The sequence below is a fragment of the Nansenia antarctica genome, assembly GCF_963989245.1.
Source record: "Nansenia antarctica genome assembly, chromosome: 9".
Lineage (NCBI taxonomy): Eukaryota > Metazoa > Chordata > Actinopteri > Argentiniformes > Microstomatidae > Nansenia > Nansenia antarctica.
In genome coordinates, this window is record NC_137679.1 from 37,755,984 (window position 1) to 37,772,839 (window position 16,856).

A 16,856-nucleotide genomic window follows, 5' to 3' on the forward strand; every position below is an offset into this window, starting at 1 on the left:
TCGAGATGGAGAAGCCAACATCTAACCTTTTTGATGCCCATTTCGAAGGCCTGTTTGGCCAGGGGTCCCGGGCCGTCCACCGTCTTCCCGTCGTCGTCCGGACCCCAGCTGGCGCTGTAGATGTCGATGTAGTCGGGTCTGATACCCAGAGACTTGGCCTCCACCACGTCTGTCACATCGCCATCCAGCATCCGAATGCCTACGCAGAGTTAGAGAAAGAGACAACAGCTGGTCGTCATCCGAGGGAATTCGAGCCAGGGGGGAGGGAGGCTGGGGGAGGCAGAAATCGGGCTCGTTGTGTCACACGTGGCGGTTGACACCGTTCCTCATTCCGTCCCATGCATTACAATGAGCCCGTCCTCCGATTTCTACTTCCACCAGCCTCCCCTGCTGCGTACAGTAGCTAGAGTCCACGAGGGAATTGCTGTGTCCTCTGGTTATCATGCTGGCCTTTTCATCATCCAGAGTCATACAGGGGAAACCAGATGTGAGCACTTGCTGGGCAATCAGGGTGACATCTAGTGATTAAAAACAGATTTGGTGACTCAGTCTCAATGACTGCAGCTCTGATTGGCTCCTCAGAACACCAATGGCCATATCTGTAGCCCTGCCTACGAGCCCTCTGATTGGTCCTTGGATCACTTCAGTAGGGTTCCTTCTCTGACTCATTCTAATGGGGAACTCACTGAGCATTGTGACCTCAGATCCCTCACACACTTGTTGCTACGGCGTAATTGCAATCAGAGTCCCCTTGTTGCCGGGCTAGCGCTGAGCTCTTCGCGAGCAGAGTGTAAACACGATTAAACGTGAAACAATGCTCTGCGGCCATATTTATTCTCTTTAATGAGCCATAGAGACGCACTTTCACTCTTGTTGTTTTGTTTCTGTGTTTAGGGTCTCCTCCCTTCTCTTTAACACTAGAACAGCCATGGGTGGGGTCATTTGACCAAGTGAGTAAAAAAAAAATGTCATACCTTTGCACTCGATTAAAATTTCAGGACCCTCCTTTCATGACTTTGCCTAGATATGTGCGTTCTACCACCCAGTATCCTTACATTAAAAAAAAATCACATCAGGATAAGCTAGTATAAAGCTATTTCGCAGTTTTTCTGTGTAGGAGGCAGGCTAATTTACAAGACACGCCAACTAGTGGTCTTTGTGTGTAAGTAGCAGTTTCCCATTCTAAAGACTATGGTCATTTGACCCCCGAGGCGGCTCTAATAGTAGGTAAAATAGGCACGGCTGTTCTAGTGTTAAACACTCGGCACACATATTTGTCTTCAAATAACACAGCGGGTGGGAGAAGCGGATCCCGGGGGGCAGATCTCTGAGGTGATTGCACTACTGCTGCTACTGGCCTACGGAGATGGAGTGACTCCCTTCCTCTCCCCCTTCCTTCTCCTCCCTCCTCCATCCACCACTCTAACCACCCCTCTCCTCATTTGAGAATTAACGAGCATGTTCCCAGGAAATGGGGGGGGAAAAAACGAAATAAAAAGGGGGAAGTTATGGAGGACGTTTCCGAGCGTCAACCTAATTAAAAATCAGAGCACACAAAGGCTGCTTGTGTGTTTTTGCAAAACAATTTCCGTCAATTACAGACTGGCAAATCTGTTCCAATGAATTTGATTAGTTACTTAGTTAGGCCTGCAGGTGCTTAGCCTTTTCTATCTATCTACCCAGCAACAGCTGTTGGAGATTTATTTCCTCTCCTGAAGCAGCAACAGAAGCAAAATGTGCTAACGAGCTAATTAGACTGGAAATAAAAGAGTGACAGAAATGTATACCTAAAATATATCAAAACGCTTATACACCTTGGAAGTACATTTGAAATTTCAACAGTTCTGCCTGTGTTTGTGTGTGTGTGTGTGTGTGTGTGTGTGTGTGTGTGTGTGTGTGTGTGTGTGTGTGTGTGTGTATGCGTGTGTGTGTGTGTGTGTGTGTGTGTATGCGTGTGTGTGTGTGTGTGTGCACGTGTGCGCGCGCGCGCGCGTGTGTGTGTGCATGCACGTGCGCGTGTGTGCACCTGCGTGCGTGTTTATGTGCGTGCACGTGTATGTGCATGTACGTGCGTGTGTGTGTGTGTGTGTGTGTGTGTGTGTGTGTGGCAATGAGTGCCAACTCTGTATCTTAGTCCAGACTTTAGGCTAAGCACCACAGCTTGTTTTCTCCATACATCTGATGGTTGCAACAGCTTCCTGCAGCAGTCAGCTGATCAATGGGCCTCTCTATCAGCCAAGCCTTCCCAAACAAGCTCCATTTCATCCCAACATTGATTTCAGGAGTTCCAAAATAGAGCAAAGAAAACAGATTTCACAGATTTCCTTGCAAGGTAGACCGGTTGAGTCATGTGTATACACAGCTAATTATGGCAAACATGGATGCGGAGCTGGGCAGGAGGTAAGCGGAGGAGGTGGGAGGTACACTCAAAGGAGCCTGTTCAGATCGCTTCAAACACAGTAACAAGCTATGAAGTCATCAGGAGGATTCTGTCTCCACAACATTTACTTTGGCTCCCGCGCCAACGCAGTCCCCGTCGTCTTCCACTACACACCGTAACAACCGCGGTAAATAATTAATTATTCTAATTAATCCATTACTCCAGTATACAAGCCTACACAATCACAGATTTGTACAATAAATGGGAAAATAATTGTGTGTGTGTGTTTCTTTTTTTCTAGCATAGAAGAAAAAAAAATCTGATCAGAGAAAGAGAGGAGAGAACGTGGCTTTTGGTTTCTATGGCGAAGAGGAGACAATGAGGAAATCAAAGACGAGGTTCTTGGCGTAGTCGGCGAGTCGGATTCAGGAACCATTAGAATACAGTTAGGATTCCTTGGACGACAGTTGCCAGGCGAGATTTATGTTCTCCGTTTGGCAGGAAAGGAGAAAATGTGCTGGAAATTACTATCTGAAAATCCAAGAGCATCTTTCATTTCGCTGGGGGGGGAAGAACGTACAATTTTACAGATCGAGTGCAAGTAGTTTCAATAGCTCTCCTCCATGTCCTCACAATCCTACTGATCCCCTCCTAAAGGACTGTTTCATTTGAGTGACAGAGGGGGGGGGCAAAAGAAAAAAAACTCTGAAAAGAGGCAAATAACAAGCCGTACAAGCTCCAGACATCGACCCCCCCCCCCCCCTCCCCCCTCCTCCCACCCCGGGGGGAACATACAAACAACACCGACAAACACAAACAACACAAACAACCCCAACCTGGTTCTGCAAAACAAATGGCAAAACACCTCCCCTATAGCGCTTACAGCACCGTGGGTAATCAATTACTTCTTCTTGTAGAAGTCACTTTTTATTTCGGCGCCACGGTGGGAAATAATTGAAGTTGTGCCCCGAGGTGGGGTTTGTGACGAGAGCAGGGCTGGGAGAGAGAGGGTGGCAGGCCAGATGAGAGCTGCGTTCACTAGAGACACCGTTGTTTCTCATTAGGAAAACCTCCGCACGAAGAGAGGAGACGGCTTCACCTTTCCCCTCTTGGCGTTAACGGGATCGTGCCTGATCGTGCATTAAAGCCTGGAGAAGATCGGCCCGAATCAAAGACGAGGGTTTAATGAAAAAGAGAGGGCCCTGACGGAAAGGCAGAACAGTCTTCAAAACAAAAAACCTGCTACTAAAATTGTTACTTTGATGAAAACTCTTTCAAACAGTTTGTTTTGAACAGAACCGTTTGTTCGTAGTTACCTCTGAGGGCATTATAGCAGAGCGACTTCACAGAAATGGAAAAAGAAAAAAGCGTTCGGAAATACTTGGATGATCAGAAAGGCCATTCAGTCCACCTGGGGGCTTCGCATGCCAACACTGTCTAAGTCTCTATGGGAGAGCCTAAGTAGCAAAAATGCAAAATGAAGTCATAACGTTGTGTAGCTCGGAGCTCTGAGGGGTTCTACTCCCATTGCATCGCCTGGCAGACCATGCCGCCAGGCATTAATAACAGTTTGTGTGACTTATCTAATTCAACAAACATAATCTAATAAATGAACCAAGTGAACTGAACCAACATTACAGGACAGCTACTGGTGGGGAGAGAGAGAGAGAGAGAGAGAGAGAGAGAGAGAGAGAGAGAGAGAGAGAGAGAGAGAGAGAGAGAGAGAGAGAGAGAATGTCTGTGTTTCAGCACAGCTGCAGGGAGCACAAAAAAACCCCATCAGATCTGAGAGAGTCTGCCTTTTGATTAAAAACCCTTGACATTTGACATCACAGCAGGCATGCGGGGGTTAATGTCTTGTGAACGCATGATTGTACGCACGCACGCTCTCCAGCCACCAGCTTAGCGCCCTGAGCGGAGCGAGAGAAACCCCTTTCCACTGCACAGAGACACACAAGGTTAATCCTGTGCACACATGCTGAATAATTCTGTCTAAGGAGGGGGAGAGATAGAGAGTGAGCGGGAGAGAGAGAGAGAGAGAGAGAGAGAGAGAGAGAGAGAGAGAGAGAGAGAGAAAGAAGGAGAGAGAGACCAGGACAGAGAGAGAGAAAGAGAGTGAGAGAGAGAGGGCAGGGGAGAGAGAGAGGGAGAGAGAGAGAGAGAGAGAGAGAAAGAGAGTGAGAGAGAGAGGGCACGAGAGAGAGAGGGAGAGAGAGACAGAGAGAGAGAGAGAGAAGGAGAGAGAGACCAGGACAGAGAGAGAGAAAGAGAGTGAGAGAGAGAGGGCAGGAGAGAGAGAGACAGAGAGAGAGAGCAGGAGAGAGAGAGGGAGAGAAAGAGAGAGAAAGGACTCTACCTCCGATGCGTGCGTTGTAGGCAATTCCCACGATGCAGTGGGAGTTATTTGCCGCAGCTGCAACCTCACCGGCACACCGGGTCCCGTGTCTAGAGAGCAGGAGAGAGGGAGAGAGACACGAGTCGTTTATCTCGACACTGTGTAGTCACTATTTTCACTGTAAGTCCCAGAGGACCTCGACACAATGATGGAATGTGCTGTGCAAAATAAAACAATGGCAACTCTCAAACTCAACTGCCAGGGTAGACCAGTGTTGTGATTGGCACAAATAAGATATGTTGTGGTGAAACACTTCTCGAAAACATGGTCCTGGTCCAAGTTTTTTTTAAATAATTGCATTTAATACGCATTTCAATGGCCACTCCAATGTTGACGTTGCGTATCACATAACAGGCATCGATAAAGTAATCACGCTACCTCTGGAGTACACTAGCAATGCATGGAATAGCATGAGGAATGGTATGAAACACGTGTGTTCATTCCATTGGTATAAAAACCTCAGATTTCTACCTCCACCAGCCTCCCCCTGCCCCGGGGAGCGCTAAAGGTTATCCTCTTTTCACAGTGGTGCTCAGTGGGGGATAATTATTCAGGAGCTGACACTCTCACTCCTCACCAACCCCCCTTTATCGCAGCGAGCTAACACACGTGAGGGGTGTCGAAACCCAAGGTTACCCACGGCTGCCAGATAATAACTAATTGAAAAAAGCAGTGGAAAGAATTCAAAAGAACTCTCACCTCTTCACAGACAAAATGTATAAAAATACACAACTTCAAATAAATACAATTAAATGAAAAATGAGGAGTGTTATTAAAAGGAAGTGCCAAATATAAGTGCCATATATATTACAAATAAGATGGTGGAGCGCCACTTTAAACAGAGAGTTTGGCCTTCGTGTCAGAGGGGGAATTAAACAGGAGGAGTTATTCTCCTGGGTGGGGGGGAGAGGAGAGGAGGGGAAGGCAGAGGAGAGGAAGGGAGAGGAGAGGAGAAGAGGAGAGGAGAAGAGGAGAGGAGAGGAGAGGAGAGGAGAGGAGAGGAGAGGAGAGGAGAGGAGAAGAGGAGAGGAGAGGAGAGGAGAGGAGAGGAGAGGAGAGGAGGGGAGAGGAGAGGAGAAGAAAGGAGAGGAGGGGAGGGGAGGGGAGGGGAGAGGAGAGGAGAGGAGAAGAGAGGAGAGGAGGGGAGAGGAGAGGAGGGGAGGGGAGGGGAGGGGAGAGGAGAGGAGAGGAGGGGAGGGGAGAGGAGAGGAGAGGAGGGGAGGGGAGAGGAGGGGAGGGGAGAGGAGGGGAGAGGAGAGGGCAGGAGAGGAGAAGAGAGGAGAGGAGAGGAGAAGAGAGGAGGGGAGGGGAGAGGAGAGGAGAGGAGAGTAGAAGAGATGAGATGAGAGGAGAGGAGAGGTGAGGAGAGGAGAGGAGAGGAGAGGAGAGGAGGGGAGAGGAGAGGAAGGTACACGCCTCTGCTGTGCCAGCTGGGGGCAGCTCATTTTGATATGAATGTGTGGGCAAACAGAGGCCCCACGCTGTGGAATACCAAGCGTGGCGTGGCTTCACCTCCTATTAGGCCCGTGCTAATGAACAGAGTATGAGGGGCTAGCCGGCCTGCATACTAACGTGCCGTAATCCCAAGCCCAGACCAGGTGCATCCAGTGAACTCATCTCTCCGGGGCCGGGTGGCACACACAGCATGCAGGCCATTCCCTTTCATTTACTTTTTCTCCCTGCTCCCAATTACAGCCACTATGACACCGACAGGGGAATAACATTGCGCACGCACACACACACAACCACACACACACAACCACACACACAACCGCACACACAGTCAAGCTTTGAGTGAGGCGAGGGTTAGCCGAGAGTGAGTGTGAGTGTGAGTGTGTGAGAGAGCGAGAGAGAAAAAAAATAATTGAGACCTTTTGTTTTGTTTGTTCGGCGCCTCCAATCCAGATGGAGAATAGAATCGCTCTGTGTTTGAAGTTTGTTAGCGAGTGAGCAGAGGCAATAACGCCACGATGACTGCAGAATACACAATTGAGACATGAGTCATCTAGTCAGGGCTTGTTCATCAGACAAATAAGTAGACTCCAGGCAGCTGTCTTTACCAGTATTACCCTGTTTGCAGAGTCGCCGATATCAAGAGACAAGTAAGCTATTGGACACCAGATTGGGATTCTAAATACGATAACTACTGCAACAGAACTCGGACTCGTAGTGTAGAATTCTAATGTACACCAGGGCTTCTGGATATGTTCCTGTCATGTTTCATAACGGTCCACTGTGTGGCTGATGGTGATAGTGCTCGTTTGCCAGCACTATAGAGCTCAGACAGGAGAGAGCATCCACCCACCACCCGCCCACCCACCTACCCACCCACCTACCCATCCACATCCGACATGAAAACGTTTAGCTAGCATAATGATGCACATTAAAACCAACCAAGCTGACCAGTGACTCAGGTTCAATCAGAGGATTGACGCTCTGAGAGTTGAGGACAAAGTGGCACGGCATGGATCTGTCCGTCAACACCCCAGACAGGGGTCTAGGGGTCTAGGGGTTCGGAGGTAGAAGGTTGGGGGAAAGGGAGCAGTGGAGGCTGGTGGAGGCAGAGATCTGAGGACGGGCTGATTGTATGGCATACATGCATGGCACGGAATGAGGAATGGTATCAAACACATGTCCTCCAATTCATTTCTGCCTCCACCAGCCTCCACTGGACGGGGGGAATAAGTGGATGAAGGGATGTAGCGACAGAAGGATGGGATGAGGGGGAGAGATGGAAGGACTAGGAGGTAGGGATGCGGTTCTTACTTGTTCTCGTTGCTAGAGTCGTAGCGCGGGGTAGGGTCATGGTCGTTCCCGTTGACATCATAGCTTGCCAGCTGGTCCTGGAGTGAGAGGGGGAAGGAGGGAGAAAGGGGGGTAAGACAGAGAAATAGAACAAATCATGGCTTGCGCAGTGCATAAAAAACCAAATAAAATACGTCGCCCCAGTTTTTGCACATCTCAGTCATATCTCATCTTGTGTGCTATTAGAGGACAAGTGATAAATTGGAAGCAACAGCGACCATAATTTAAAGCTGTAATCCAAGGTGTCAGGCACAGAAATGAAATGTATTTACGGCAAGGTTGTGTCCTGTACGATGGAGGCTGTTGGGCCCTACAAATACTACCAGTGTGGGATTTGATTGTGTTCTGTGCTGTCCATCGTATAGTGTATACTGTAGTTCATGTTCACGTGTGTCAAAGAGCATTCCTTCAGTTTAATGGGGGTAGAATGAACTAGCCCTTGATAGGGCTGGCTGCAGAAGCGTAGAAATAGATATAGTAGATCGATACGGTGCTATGGAAGTGTTATTGAGGAGTCGCATTCAATCTTACGGGTGACACGACAAGCACCTAACCATTATTGGACTGAAAAATGCTGGCTATGCTAGAGGGGATAAAACTAGCGATATTGTCGTGCTGTGAGTGCTGTGTAAGTAACACGATATGATCATGTTTCATAGTCCTATTCGGTTTAAATTGGTTTTGAAGCAAATCATAGGAGAATCATTTTGGTATTAGTTTCAGTCAAGTTTATTGTGTGATACATCTTTGATGAAGAGATGAAACGGTTGATAAGGTCAATGAGAGTGCAAACCTCTCCCTAGGGAGTGGGCGGATCTTCCCTCTCATCTGTTGATGAGACTGATGGTCAATGTCTTGCTATTGTTATGTTGCTAGTGTTATATGCAAACTGTTTGTTGTGATTGTATTGATGTATTGGTTGTACGTCGCTTTGGAATAAGGCGTCTGCTAAATCCCCAAAATGTTAATGTAAATGTTTGTGTATAGTTGGCAATACCTGAACGTTATCTGACTTAGTCTTGCTCGAGTGTTGTATCTGATACACACTTCTACGATTCCTTACCACTTCTGTTTTGCACTCTTCAACCTAGGAGAGGATATTTCTGGGAGAACATAATTCGCATGACAAGATATATTCTCTTATCTCAACCGGGTTTATTGTCCTGGGAAACCGTAGCTGTTTACTCGCCAAGATTCCAGCGAGGGTCTTTTTATTTGTAGTCTCGCCAAGCGAATCATTATCAATCAAATTCATATTTTAGATTAAATTGGGAGTCGGCTATTATTCAATTGTTCAGATATAACCTCATCTTAACTTGTGTCACTAGCTTTTATGTGACCGCTATTAAGTAGAGCATGCTTTGTCATGCCTGTGACTATTTGTCATTTTATGGAATAACATTACAGCTTTATTACTTCGCTGTAAACGTTACGCCTTCAGGTGCGGCCTCGACGTGTGACTCACATAGTTCTGAGTCAGGTCCGGGTGGTTCCTCTCGATGCCGTCATCCAGGATGGTCACCACCACGTTCTTGCCTGTGTAGCCCCTCTGCCAGGCTGCCAGGATGTTCATCTCAGACCGGCAACGGTTGTTCTTATCTGAGCAGTGCTGAGAAGGAGCAACAGAGGACACACACGCACACACACACACACACACACACACACACACACACACACACACAATGTCAATAGACAGATACTGTGAGAGTGTAAAGGGGTGGTAGAAGGACACACACACACAGACAGACACACACATTCACAAACTCTCATACACAGACGCACGCACACACACACACACACACACACACTTTCACAAATACTCATACACAGACGCACGCACACACACACACACACACACACACACACACACACACACACACACACACACATTATTGTGCGAGAGTCCTTTCAGCGTTAATCAGGGAGGGGAGGTATCTATCATGTCACCAGTAGTGCCTCTGCCGACCTTACATTTGAAAAGAGTAGTGCTTTTTATTCAGCAGCCGACGCTACAGCTGTCCTTGACTCTCTAATTCCTCATCTCTGCAACCCACATCCTCATTTGAATATAAAGGATGGTGAACACAGAACATCGTACTTAGCGAGGCTGTGGCAACGCCAGTACTGTGCCAGTAGTAGGAGTGGATTCACCACAATCCACATTTTAGTATGCAGGTCAAACACTCAGGGGTAAAGAATGCTCCCTGTTAGAAAATACACCATAAGCGATTAAGGAGACAGTTATGGCCCATCTGTCTGTCTGCTTAAAAATACATTCCCCCAGAATCCCCGAGCAGGCCCCGGGGCTAGTTACATTCCTGCCATGGAGTGCACATTCAGGTAGTGAATAATTTTCTATTACGCCCATCGCTTCTCCGATCTGATGGGCCAGTCTAATCCATCCAGCCCAACAGTCACCGAGCCTAACGCGTCTCCTGGACAGAACAGTGGCGGGTCGGGACAATTTCACACATGACTTCATACAAAAAAGCCTTATCACCAGCTGGTTTAATTACAACAGCCGACTGGACCTGTGAGGAGCATGAGGAGAGGCAGCTTTCTACTTTATTAGACGGCTGTGGGGGGCGAAGACAAGGGGTGGGAGAGGGGTGCCACCTCACACGCTGGGATCAATAGGTGTCAAGGGAATACAACGGCACTCAGCTTCACGTGTCCACTTTGTAGGGATGGAGTTAGCCACCGCAGGTAAATGGAAGGAGTGAGGGGCACTCGGCCCTGACTAATAACAGTGCCACCACCATCAGACAGGAAGGTCCACCGATTCACGGTCCAACAAACATTGTGTTGCTCCACTCATTGAGTTGTGTCTCTGAGACTCGTCATGCATGCAGGAGCGGTAAGGACATGCCCGACCTGCGATCGATAGAAAAAGTAAGGTCACTTGGTATAGGTATGGATGGACTATACTTACAATATACCACATGTTTGACCATTTAGGATCGTTGAAGTGGATGAAGTTGGGGTCGGTCCTGATGTACCTCTTCACCCGCGGCTTTACTAGCTGTTGTTGGACCCAGCCAACCTACAACAGGGGACATAATCGTTATCGTATTCATGAGAAGATGCTGTAGAATTGAGGTTGTCATGTCAGCAGAACAACTACTAGTAACAGAACCGTATTGAGAATGTTTTGACAGCGTTGCAGCGCAAGCACATCTTCTCTACTGTTAGTATAGCTGAACTTGTAAAAATGACTGTAAGTATATTTGTAAAAATGATCGCATCGTGTATACCCTGAGGGTATCCGTCTTTTCCCATTGGATTGAGTAGCAAACACTTCTCATAACATTTATCATGATGTACTGTACTAAACGCAACATATTTTCATATCCTAAGAGAACAGTTGCAAATAAATCATCATATAATTTACATAATTGCTAAAAGTTACCCAAGCACAGAGAACTTAGTCCCTGGAGAGACCTCATAAGTAATTGCAGATCATCCTAAACGACTATTCTGTAGAAAAGCCATATGCTCTGCATGGTGCATAGACTCATCATGGCTTGCTTAGGGAGCTTAGAGGAGATGAATGCAAATTAAAAACACTGCTAATGTTGACTATCTAAAGCATTGACAAAGGAGCATGTGTCTATGCCTCCTCTTTGGCTATCGAGCCATATCAAATCAGTTACAGACAGTTTTCTTCTTTTTTTTTTTCTTTTTTCTTACTATTCTTCTCTTGCTGTATTTTTTAATGCTGTATGTAAAGCACTTTGATTTGCCCATGTTGTATGAAATGTGCTATACAGATTAACTTGCCTTGCCTAATGGAATATCAAATCAATTTACAAAGCGCATTAGCAAGCATAATCACAAGGCAGCATGCATAAGGTAACTCCTGATGAGTGCACTTTGAGTCCTTTAAAGTGTACGTGCACTGCTGTTTAAATCCCAATCCAAAAAGCATAAATTATTTTAAATTTCCCTGGTGTAGTAGACTAAAATGTATTCTGGGCAGTCCCAAAACCATTGCATATAGAACACCAGGACGCGGCAATATATAATGCAAACCATATCGCTCTGACCGGTAGGGAGGCTCAGAAATTATATAGATGCAATATTAGATTCACAGCACATTATACGTTATGTCATGGGAGTTGTGGAATCCGCAGAGGCTGGGGACAGCAAATCAGCCTCGGCCTGACACTCCTAAAATTGATTTCTTGGCCAAGTGCCCCAACTCTTCCTTTAAACACAAGGCTTAGCAGATGATATGATCAGCCTCTGCTCCTGCCTTCCCATAGACCCGGGCCCGGGCTTTTATTACTCCAGAGAATCAGCCTGTCTGAGGGAGATAATCTCAGCCTCCAGGCCAGAGGACAGGCCCCGAAACACAGTCAGATTCTTTTGTCTTAAACCTTGCCTGGAGGGCTGGAAGAGGAAGAGGGGGTGCCCCCGTGTATATTAAAGGTCCTGTTCTAATAAGTCTGTCTTTGGCATTTAGCTAGTAGACCTATATGAGCATGATGCTGCAGACAAAAGGAGAAGGGAGGGAGAGGGTGGAGCACAGGGGAGGCTGGTGGAGGTATAAATCGAATGCATGCAGGCTCATTGTAAATGCGTGGAATGGAATGAGGCACGGTGTGTGCTGTTAGACACCTGGGCTGTTCTAATTCTGACACACGAATGGGATCTGTTCTGATCACTGACCTATATGCTATCTAAACCAGGCGTGTTTGATACCGTTCCTCATTCCATTCCGTGGATAACAATGAGCCCGTCCTCCATACTATATCTATACTATACTATCTCTCTCAGTGGTTTTCAACCCTCTCCTTGGGGACCACCAGCCGTTCCACATATTTGATCTGTTCCATCACCAGCACACCTGCTTCAACTAATCAAGTACAAATCATCATTGCTTTGCACTTGATTAGTTGAATCAGGTGTGCTGGTGGTGGAACAGATCAAATATGTGGAATGGCTGGTGGTCCCCGAGGAGAGGGTTGAAAACCACTGCGATTTTGATCATTGGTTCTGACATTACCGCCACCGGTGGTAATACTAGCATGGCTACAGTCTTACCTTGGGGTCCATATGGATGAAGCTGTGGGCGCCCCTAGAGGAGAAGGCGGCTCTGCGCACGACCCTGCTGTGGTGGAAATGGTAATGGTCCTCCAGACTTCCGATCTGAACAACGACAGCAACAACAACAACAACATCACAGAAACATCCAATCAAAACAAGGCAAAAAAAAAAATCACATTTCAAAAAGTTGTTTCGAAACATGTTTAGGATTCGATTAAATAGCCATGTAATAATGTCAAGCTGAATCTGGGTCTATATGAGCTATCTCAAGTAACCCATTCTGGGTTAGGGTTAGTTACTTTGTAATGTCAGTGATGTCTATTAAAGACATATGGAGGCTATAGACCAACTTATATAGTTTATATTGGTACCAGAATACAGTATCAAAAAGTGCAAAACCACACCAAATCCTGCCATGTTCAATATGAACAAAGGACACTTCTTAACCTACGTCCTTTGTTCCCCTTGGAAAATGGAGTGTCATTACTCAAGGAAGAAACTATTTTCCAATCCAACGCACGTGAAATATGAATTTTTCACTCATGACTTTGCACCCAAAAAATGCAGGCAGGAATCTCAGCACATGTGCCTGTCTGGCACAGAGCCGCATCATTCCGTGAACCAGGACTTGTCCGACTCACTCAACCTTTCTGTACCTCCCATCTCTCTCTCTCTCTCCCTCCCTCTCTATCTCTTGTTATCTCTCCTTCTCTCACATTCTCTCTCTCGTTCTCTCCCATTCTCTCTCTCTCTCTCCCTCTCTAAAACTCTAAAAGAGTTCTCAAAGTGAACTTCTGCATGCAGAGGCAGACAGTGCTTTTATCTACATGCTATAAATGCAAGCTTTACAGTCAACATGGATTCAACCAGTGGCGAACTCAGGCTGTTTGAAGGGCAGGGGCGAAAAGAAAAAAAGGGCACTTACTGCACAACATGGGACCCCATCAGTGCACATGGTCAAATTTAGACCATTGGAGGGGCACCATTAGGGCATATCCTCTACTTTTCGCCACTCAAAAGGGCATTTTTGCCCCTCAAAAGGGCACTTAAGCGAGACGTTTTTCAACCGTGGGGGCACCAGGAGGGGCGGTCGCCCCCCCTGCCCCCCCCTGAGTCCGCCAGTGGATTCAACAGTATATCAATTGTCTGTCAATCACTTTAGATGAAGTTAAATGGAGGTAGATAGATGTGACTGAGACAGCCTTAACATTAGTAGCTATCATAATATGGTCAACTTCAATATGAGAGGAAAGCAGGACAGGAAATCAAGGCCTTGGGCGCAAGGAGAGTAATTGACATTTTGGCCATATCAATAGAAAGCTTTAGATTAGGTCTATCTAATGGCAATGGATGTGACTGAAATCCTTAAATGAAGTGAAATAGGGCAACTAAAGACCACATGACAACACAATGGGTTCAGTTTAATGGCAAAACGGCATAATGTATAGACTTGCCATTCAACTCTTGCCATTCAAATAGCAAAATAACTTGATTTCGGTGAAAAAAAAGGCAACTGTAACTAATGCTAAGCATAACTTATTACATCAATGTTTTGTGTTTAAAAAAAAAAATGTTTTGTGATTTTATTTTGACAACTGTACTAGCAATCAGATCTTTTAGACAACATACGTGGACATTTGTGCAAATGCCCCTTCCGCGGCGCGCGCCAACCCGTCGAAATCTCAGTGACCCTCAACAGCAGCCCTCAATAGGACTCTAGTCACTCAGTGGTGCTCCAATTCAGAATCCATGGCTTTGCAAATGAAAGATGGATTGAAATACATAATGACACATTCTGAGCACTATATATGACTAGAATATAGCCTACAATTTGCTTTTAAAAACAAACATGCAAGAGATAATTATAAGTAAATAATTAGGCTACATTAAACATAAACAATCATCTTTATTCCAAGTGTTGGGTCCATTAACATTATGCTGGTTATTACCATGTCAACTATATTTGTGTGTGTTGTGGTGTTGCCAATCTCGGAAAGAGAGTTACAGCCCATAGAACTTCTACGAAGATATTTGACGTTGTTCTACAATTGGGAGACAAATTTCACCCCGACGCTGATTTAATTCTGATGTTACGGTAATGTCGTTATGAATCACGCAATTGGGCAGCAGCGCGTAAAACACACCGATTCACAAAGCGGAGAGAGAGAGAGAGACGCACAAAAGGGAGGCACATTTTGGATTTAACATCTTCTACGCTGAACTTTAAAAACGCAAATGCAAGTCTTACCTGTCCCAAATTACTATATCCATATTTCGCAGCAAGTTTATCCGCTTCTTCGTGCCCACCTGCAATACGCACCGCCCAATGATTTGTGTAAACATCCCGCGAGGCCAGCGACTGACCGATTTCTAAAGTTGAAAATATGAAAATAAAAAATAAACACATTTTGGCCGACACTTGTCCCTAGAAAGCAGCAAATAAGTATTTAAAAAATTAGGAATTTCACGCATGAACGCTATGCAAAGTCAATCTTCAATCCAACTTTATCAGAACAGACACGCTGTTTGTCATAAATCCCTCATCTTCTCCGAAACCAACTGTCCGAGTGAAATTCACAGGCTGACAGATGTACAGTTCATTGCGTAGAAAGTTAGAAAAATATGAACACCCGTGCCAGTTCCCCGCTATATGTAAATACAGGAACCAATAGCAAGTCCAACTTCAGTGCAGCCTATAGCAGCTGGACGCAGAGGTAGAATACCGGCCGCTCACCAAAGGGACCGATAGGGCAGGACAGAGGAACCTCGCTACTCACGCCTCTCCAACCTGCGCTATAGCGTGACGTTAGAATTATAAGGTTCTATCTCCATTTTTGTCAAAATTGAGTTTTTTTACATAATCTGATCCATTAGGTGTTTATTAATGCCTGTGTGGTGTTATTTTTTTAATGTTGACATTTTTGAGTTAGTAATTCATAAAATACAAAGGTTCCATCTCACAAAACATAATGGAATGTAAAAACTTTGACGCTCAATATCTCTGAACTGCCCTAAACGGAGATAGAACCTTATCATTCTAAGCTCACGATAGGGCACGTCGCGAGCGCTGGCATTGCAGAATTGCTCCTCTGACATCAGCTACAATAAACAAGCGGATATTAAATAACTTATTCAAGACACGACCCCAAGCCCTAATTATTTTTGTTGGTTTGTTTTTCTTATGTATTTATTTATTCCGGGAGGGGGTGGTGGTGGTGGTGCGGGGGGGGGTTATTGAATTCAGTATGCATGTTCTATGCATTTTGCATCCATCTGTTGAGTGGGCTGCCTTGGTCACTCGAACAGCGTTCACTTTTCACTTGAATGTAGTTATGACGATGAAAGGCAGTTGAGAGTGAATAATGAGTGAATAATTCAACAGCCTATTTTGTCAGAAGTGCTGATTTGCCAAGCCCTCCATGCATGCCGGAGTGCGTACAGTAGGCTACTGTACAATAGCTGTAATTGCCGTGAATCATTGAAATCATCATGATTGTGTCAGTTCTTTAGAGGCCTACTTTTGCCCAGATTGTTGCCCTGGTATTTCTTAGGGCAGCTCAATCAAATTCATTCACTCAGTCAAGTGATTATTTGGTTCAAGTTCCTCCTGTACATGAAAATAGTATGCAATTATCCTGCCTTGTGGAACATAGACTGGTTGAGTCATTGCAAATTCCAAACTGGTGGCAGTGGTGAATAGATGCTGTCACTTTTCTACAAAATAAAATGCCACACTGTTTGGGATTGCAGCACAGCAACTATTTTTTTTCAGGTTTGGAATGAATTCAGAATGAGTCTTTTCTTTCTAATCACACAATAATTGCTGGCAGACTTCACAAATACCATCTGCTCTCTCATAGAATAACAGGCTTTAAACAATATTAATTTCACACCTCTGAGGATGATTAATCATAAAATAATCATAATGTTTGTTGTTTAACAGAAAAAATAGCTGTCATTGACAGGATTTGAATGGGGTTATTGAAAGATTAATAAGTCTCTCTTGTCAATGAAAGCTCCACAAACTATCCATCAAAGGAGCCAGGGACTCACGCTAACAACAGAGATGGACTCACAAGGTTAACATTATGAAGTAAAAAGAGCGGCATTGAAATTTGCTGTGTGCAGTGGAGGATTGTGGCCTTCATCAATAATGATGTGACAAACACACACAGACACACGCATGCATGCTCACTCACACATCCACACACACACACACACACACAC

General features: G+C 45.6%; 1 protein-coding gene across 1 annotated transcript in view; it reads right to left on the minus strand.

Moving 5' to 3' along the window:
- The window catches only part of pcsk6 (proprotein convertase subtilisin/kexin type 6), a 54,639-nt gene extending 39,353 nt beyond the window's left edge, over positions 1-15,286 (minus strand). Inside the window, exons 1-7 of the mRNA XM_080539943.1 lie at positions 14,878-15,286; positions 12,627-12,731; positions 10,513-10,623; positions 9,046-9,189; positions 7,542-7,618; positions 4,737-4,825; positions 27-199 (exon numbers count right to left, since the gene is read on the minus strand). Coding sequence (XP_080396069.1) covers positions 27-199; positions 4,737-4,825; positions 7,542-7,618; positions 9,046-9,189; positions 10,513-10,623; positions 12,627-12,731; positions 14,878-15,036 — 858 coding nt within the window. The 5' untranslated portion in view covers positions 15,037-15,286. The remainder of the gene's footprint in view (positions 1-26; positions 200-4,736; positions 4,826-7,541; positions 7,619-9,045; positions 9,190-10,512; positions 10,624-12,626; positions 12,732-14,877) is intronic.
- Positions 15,287-16,856: the final 1,570 nt, after the last annotated feature.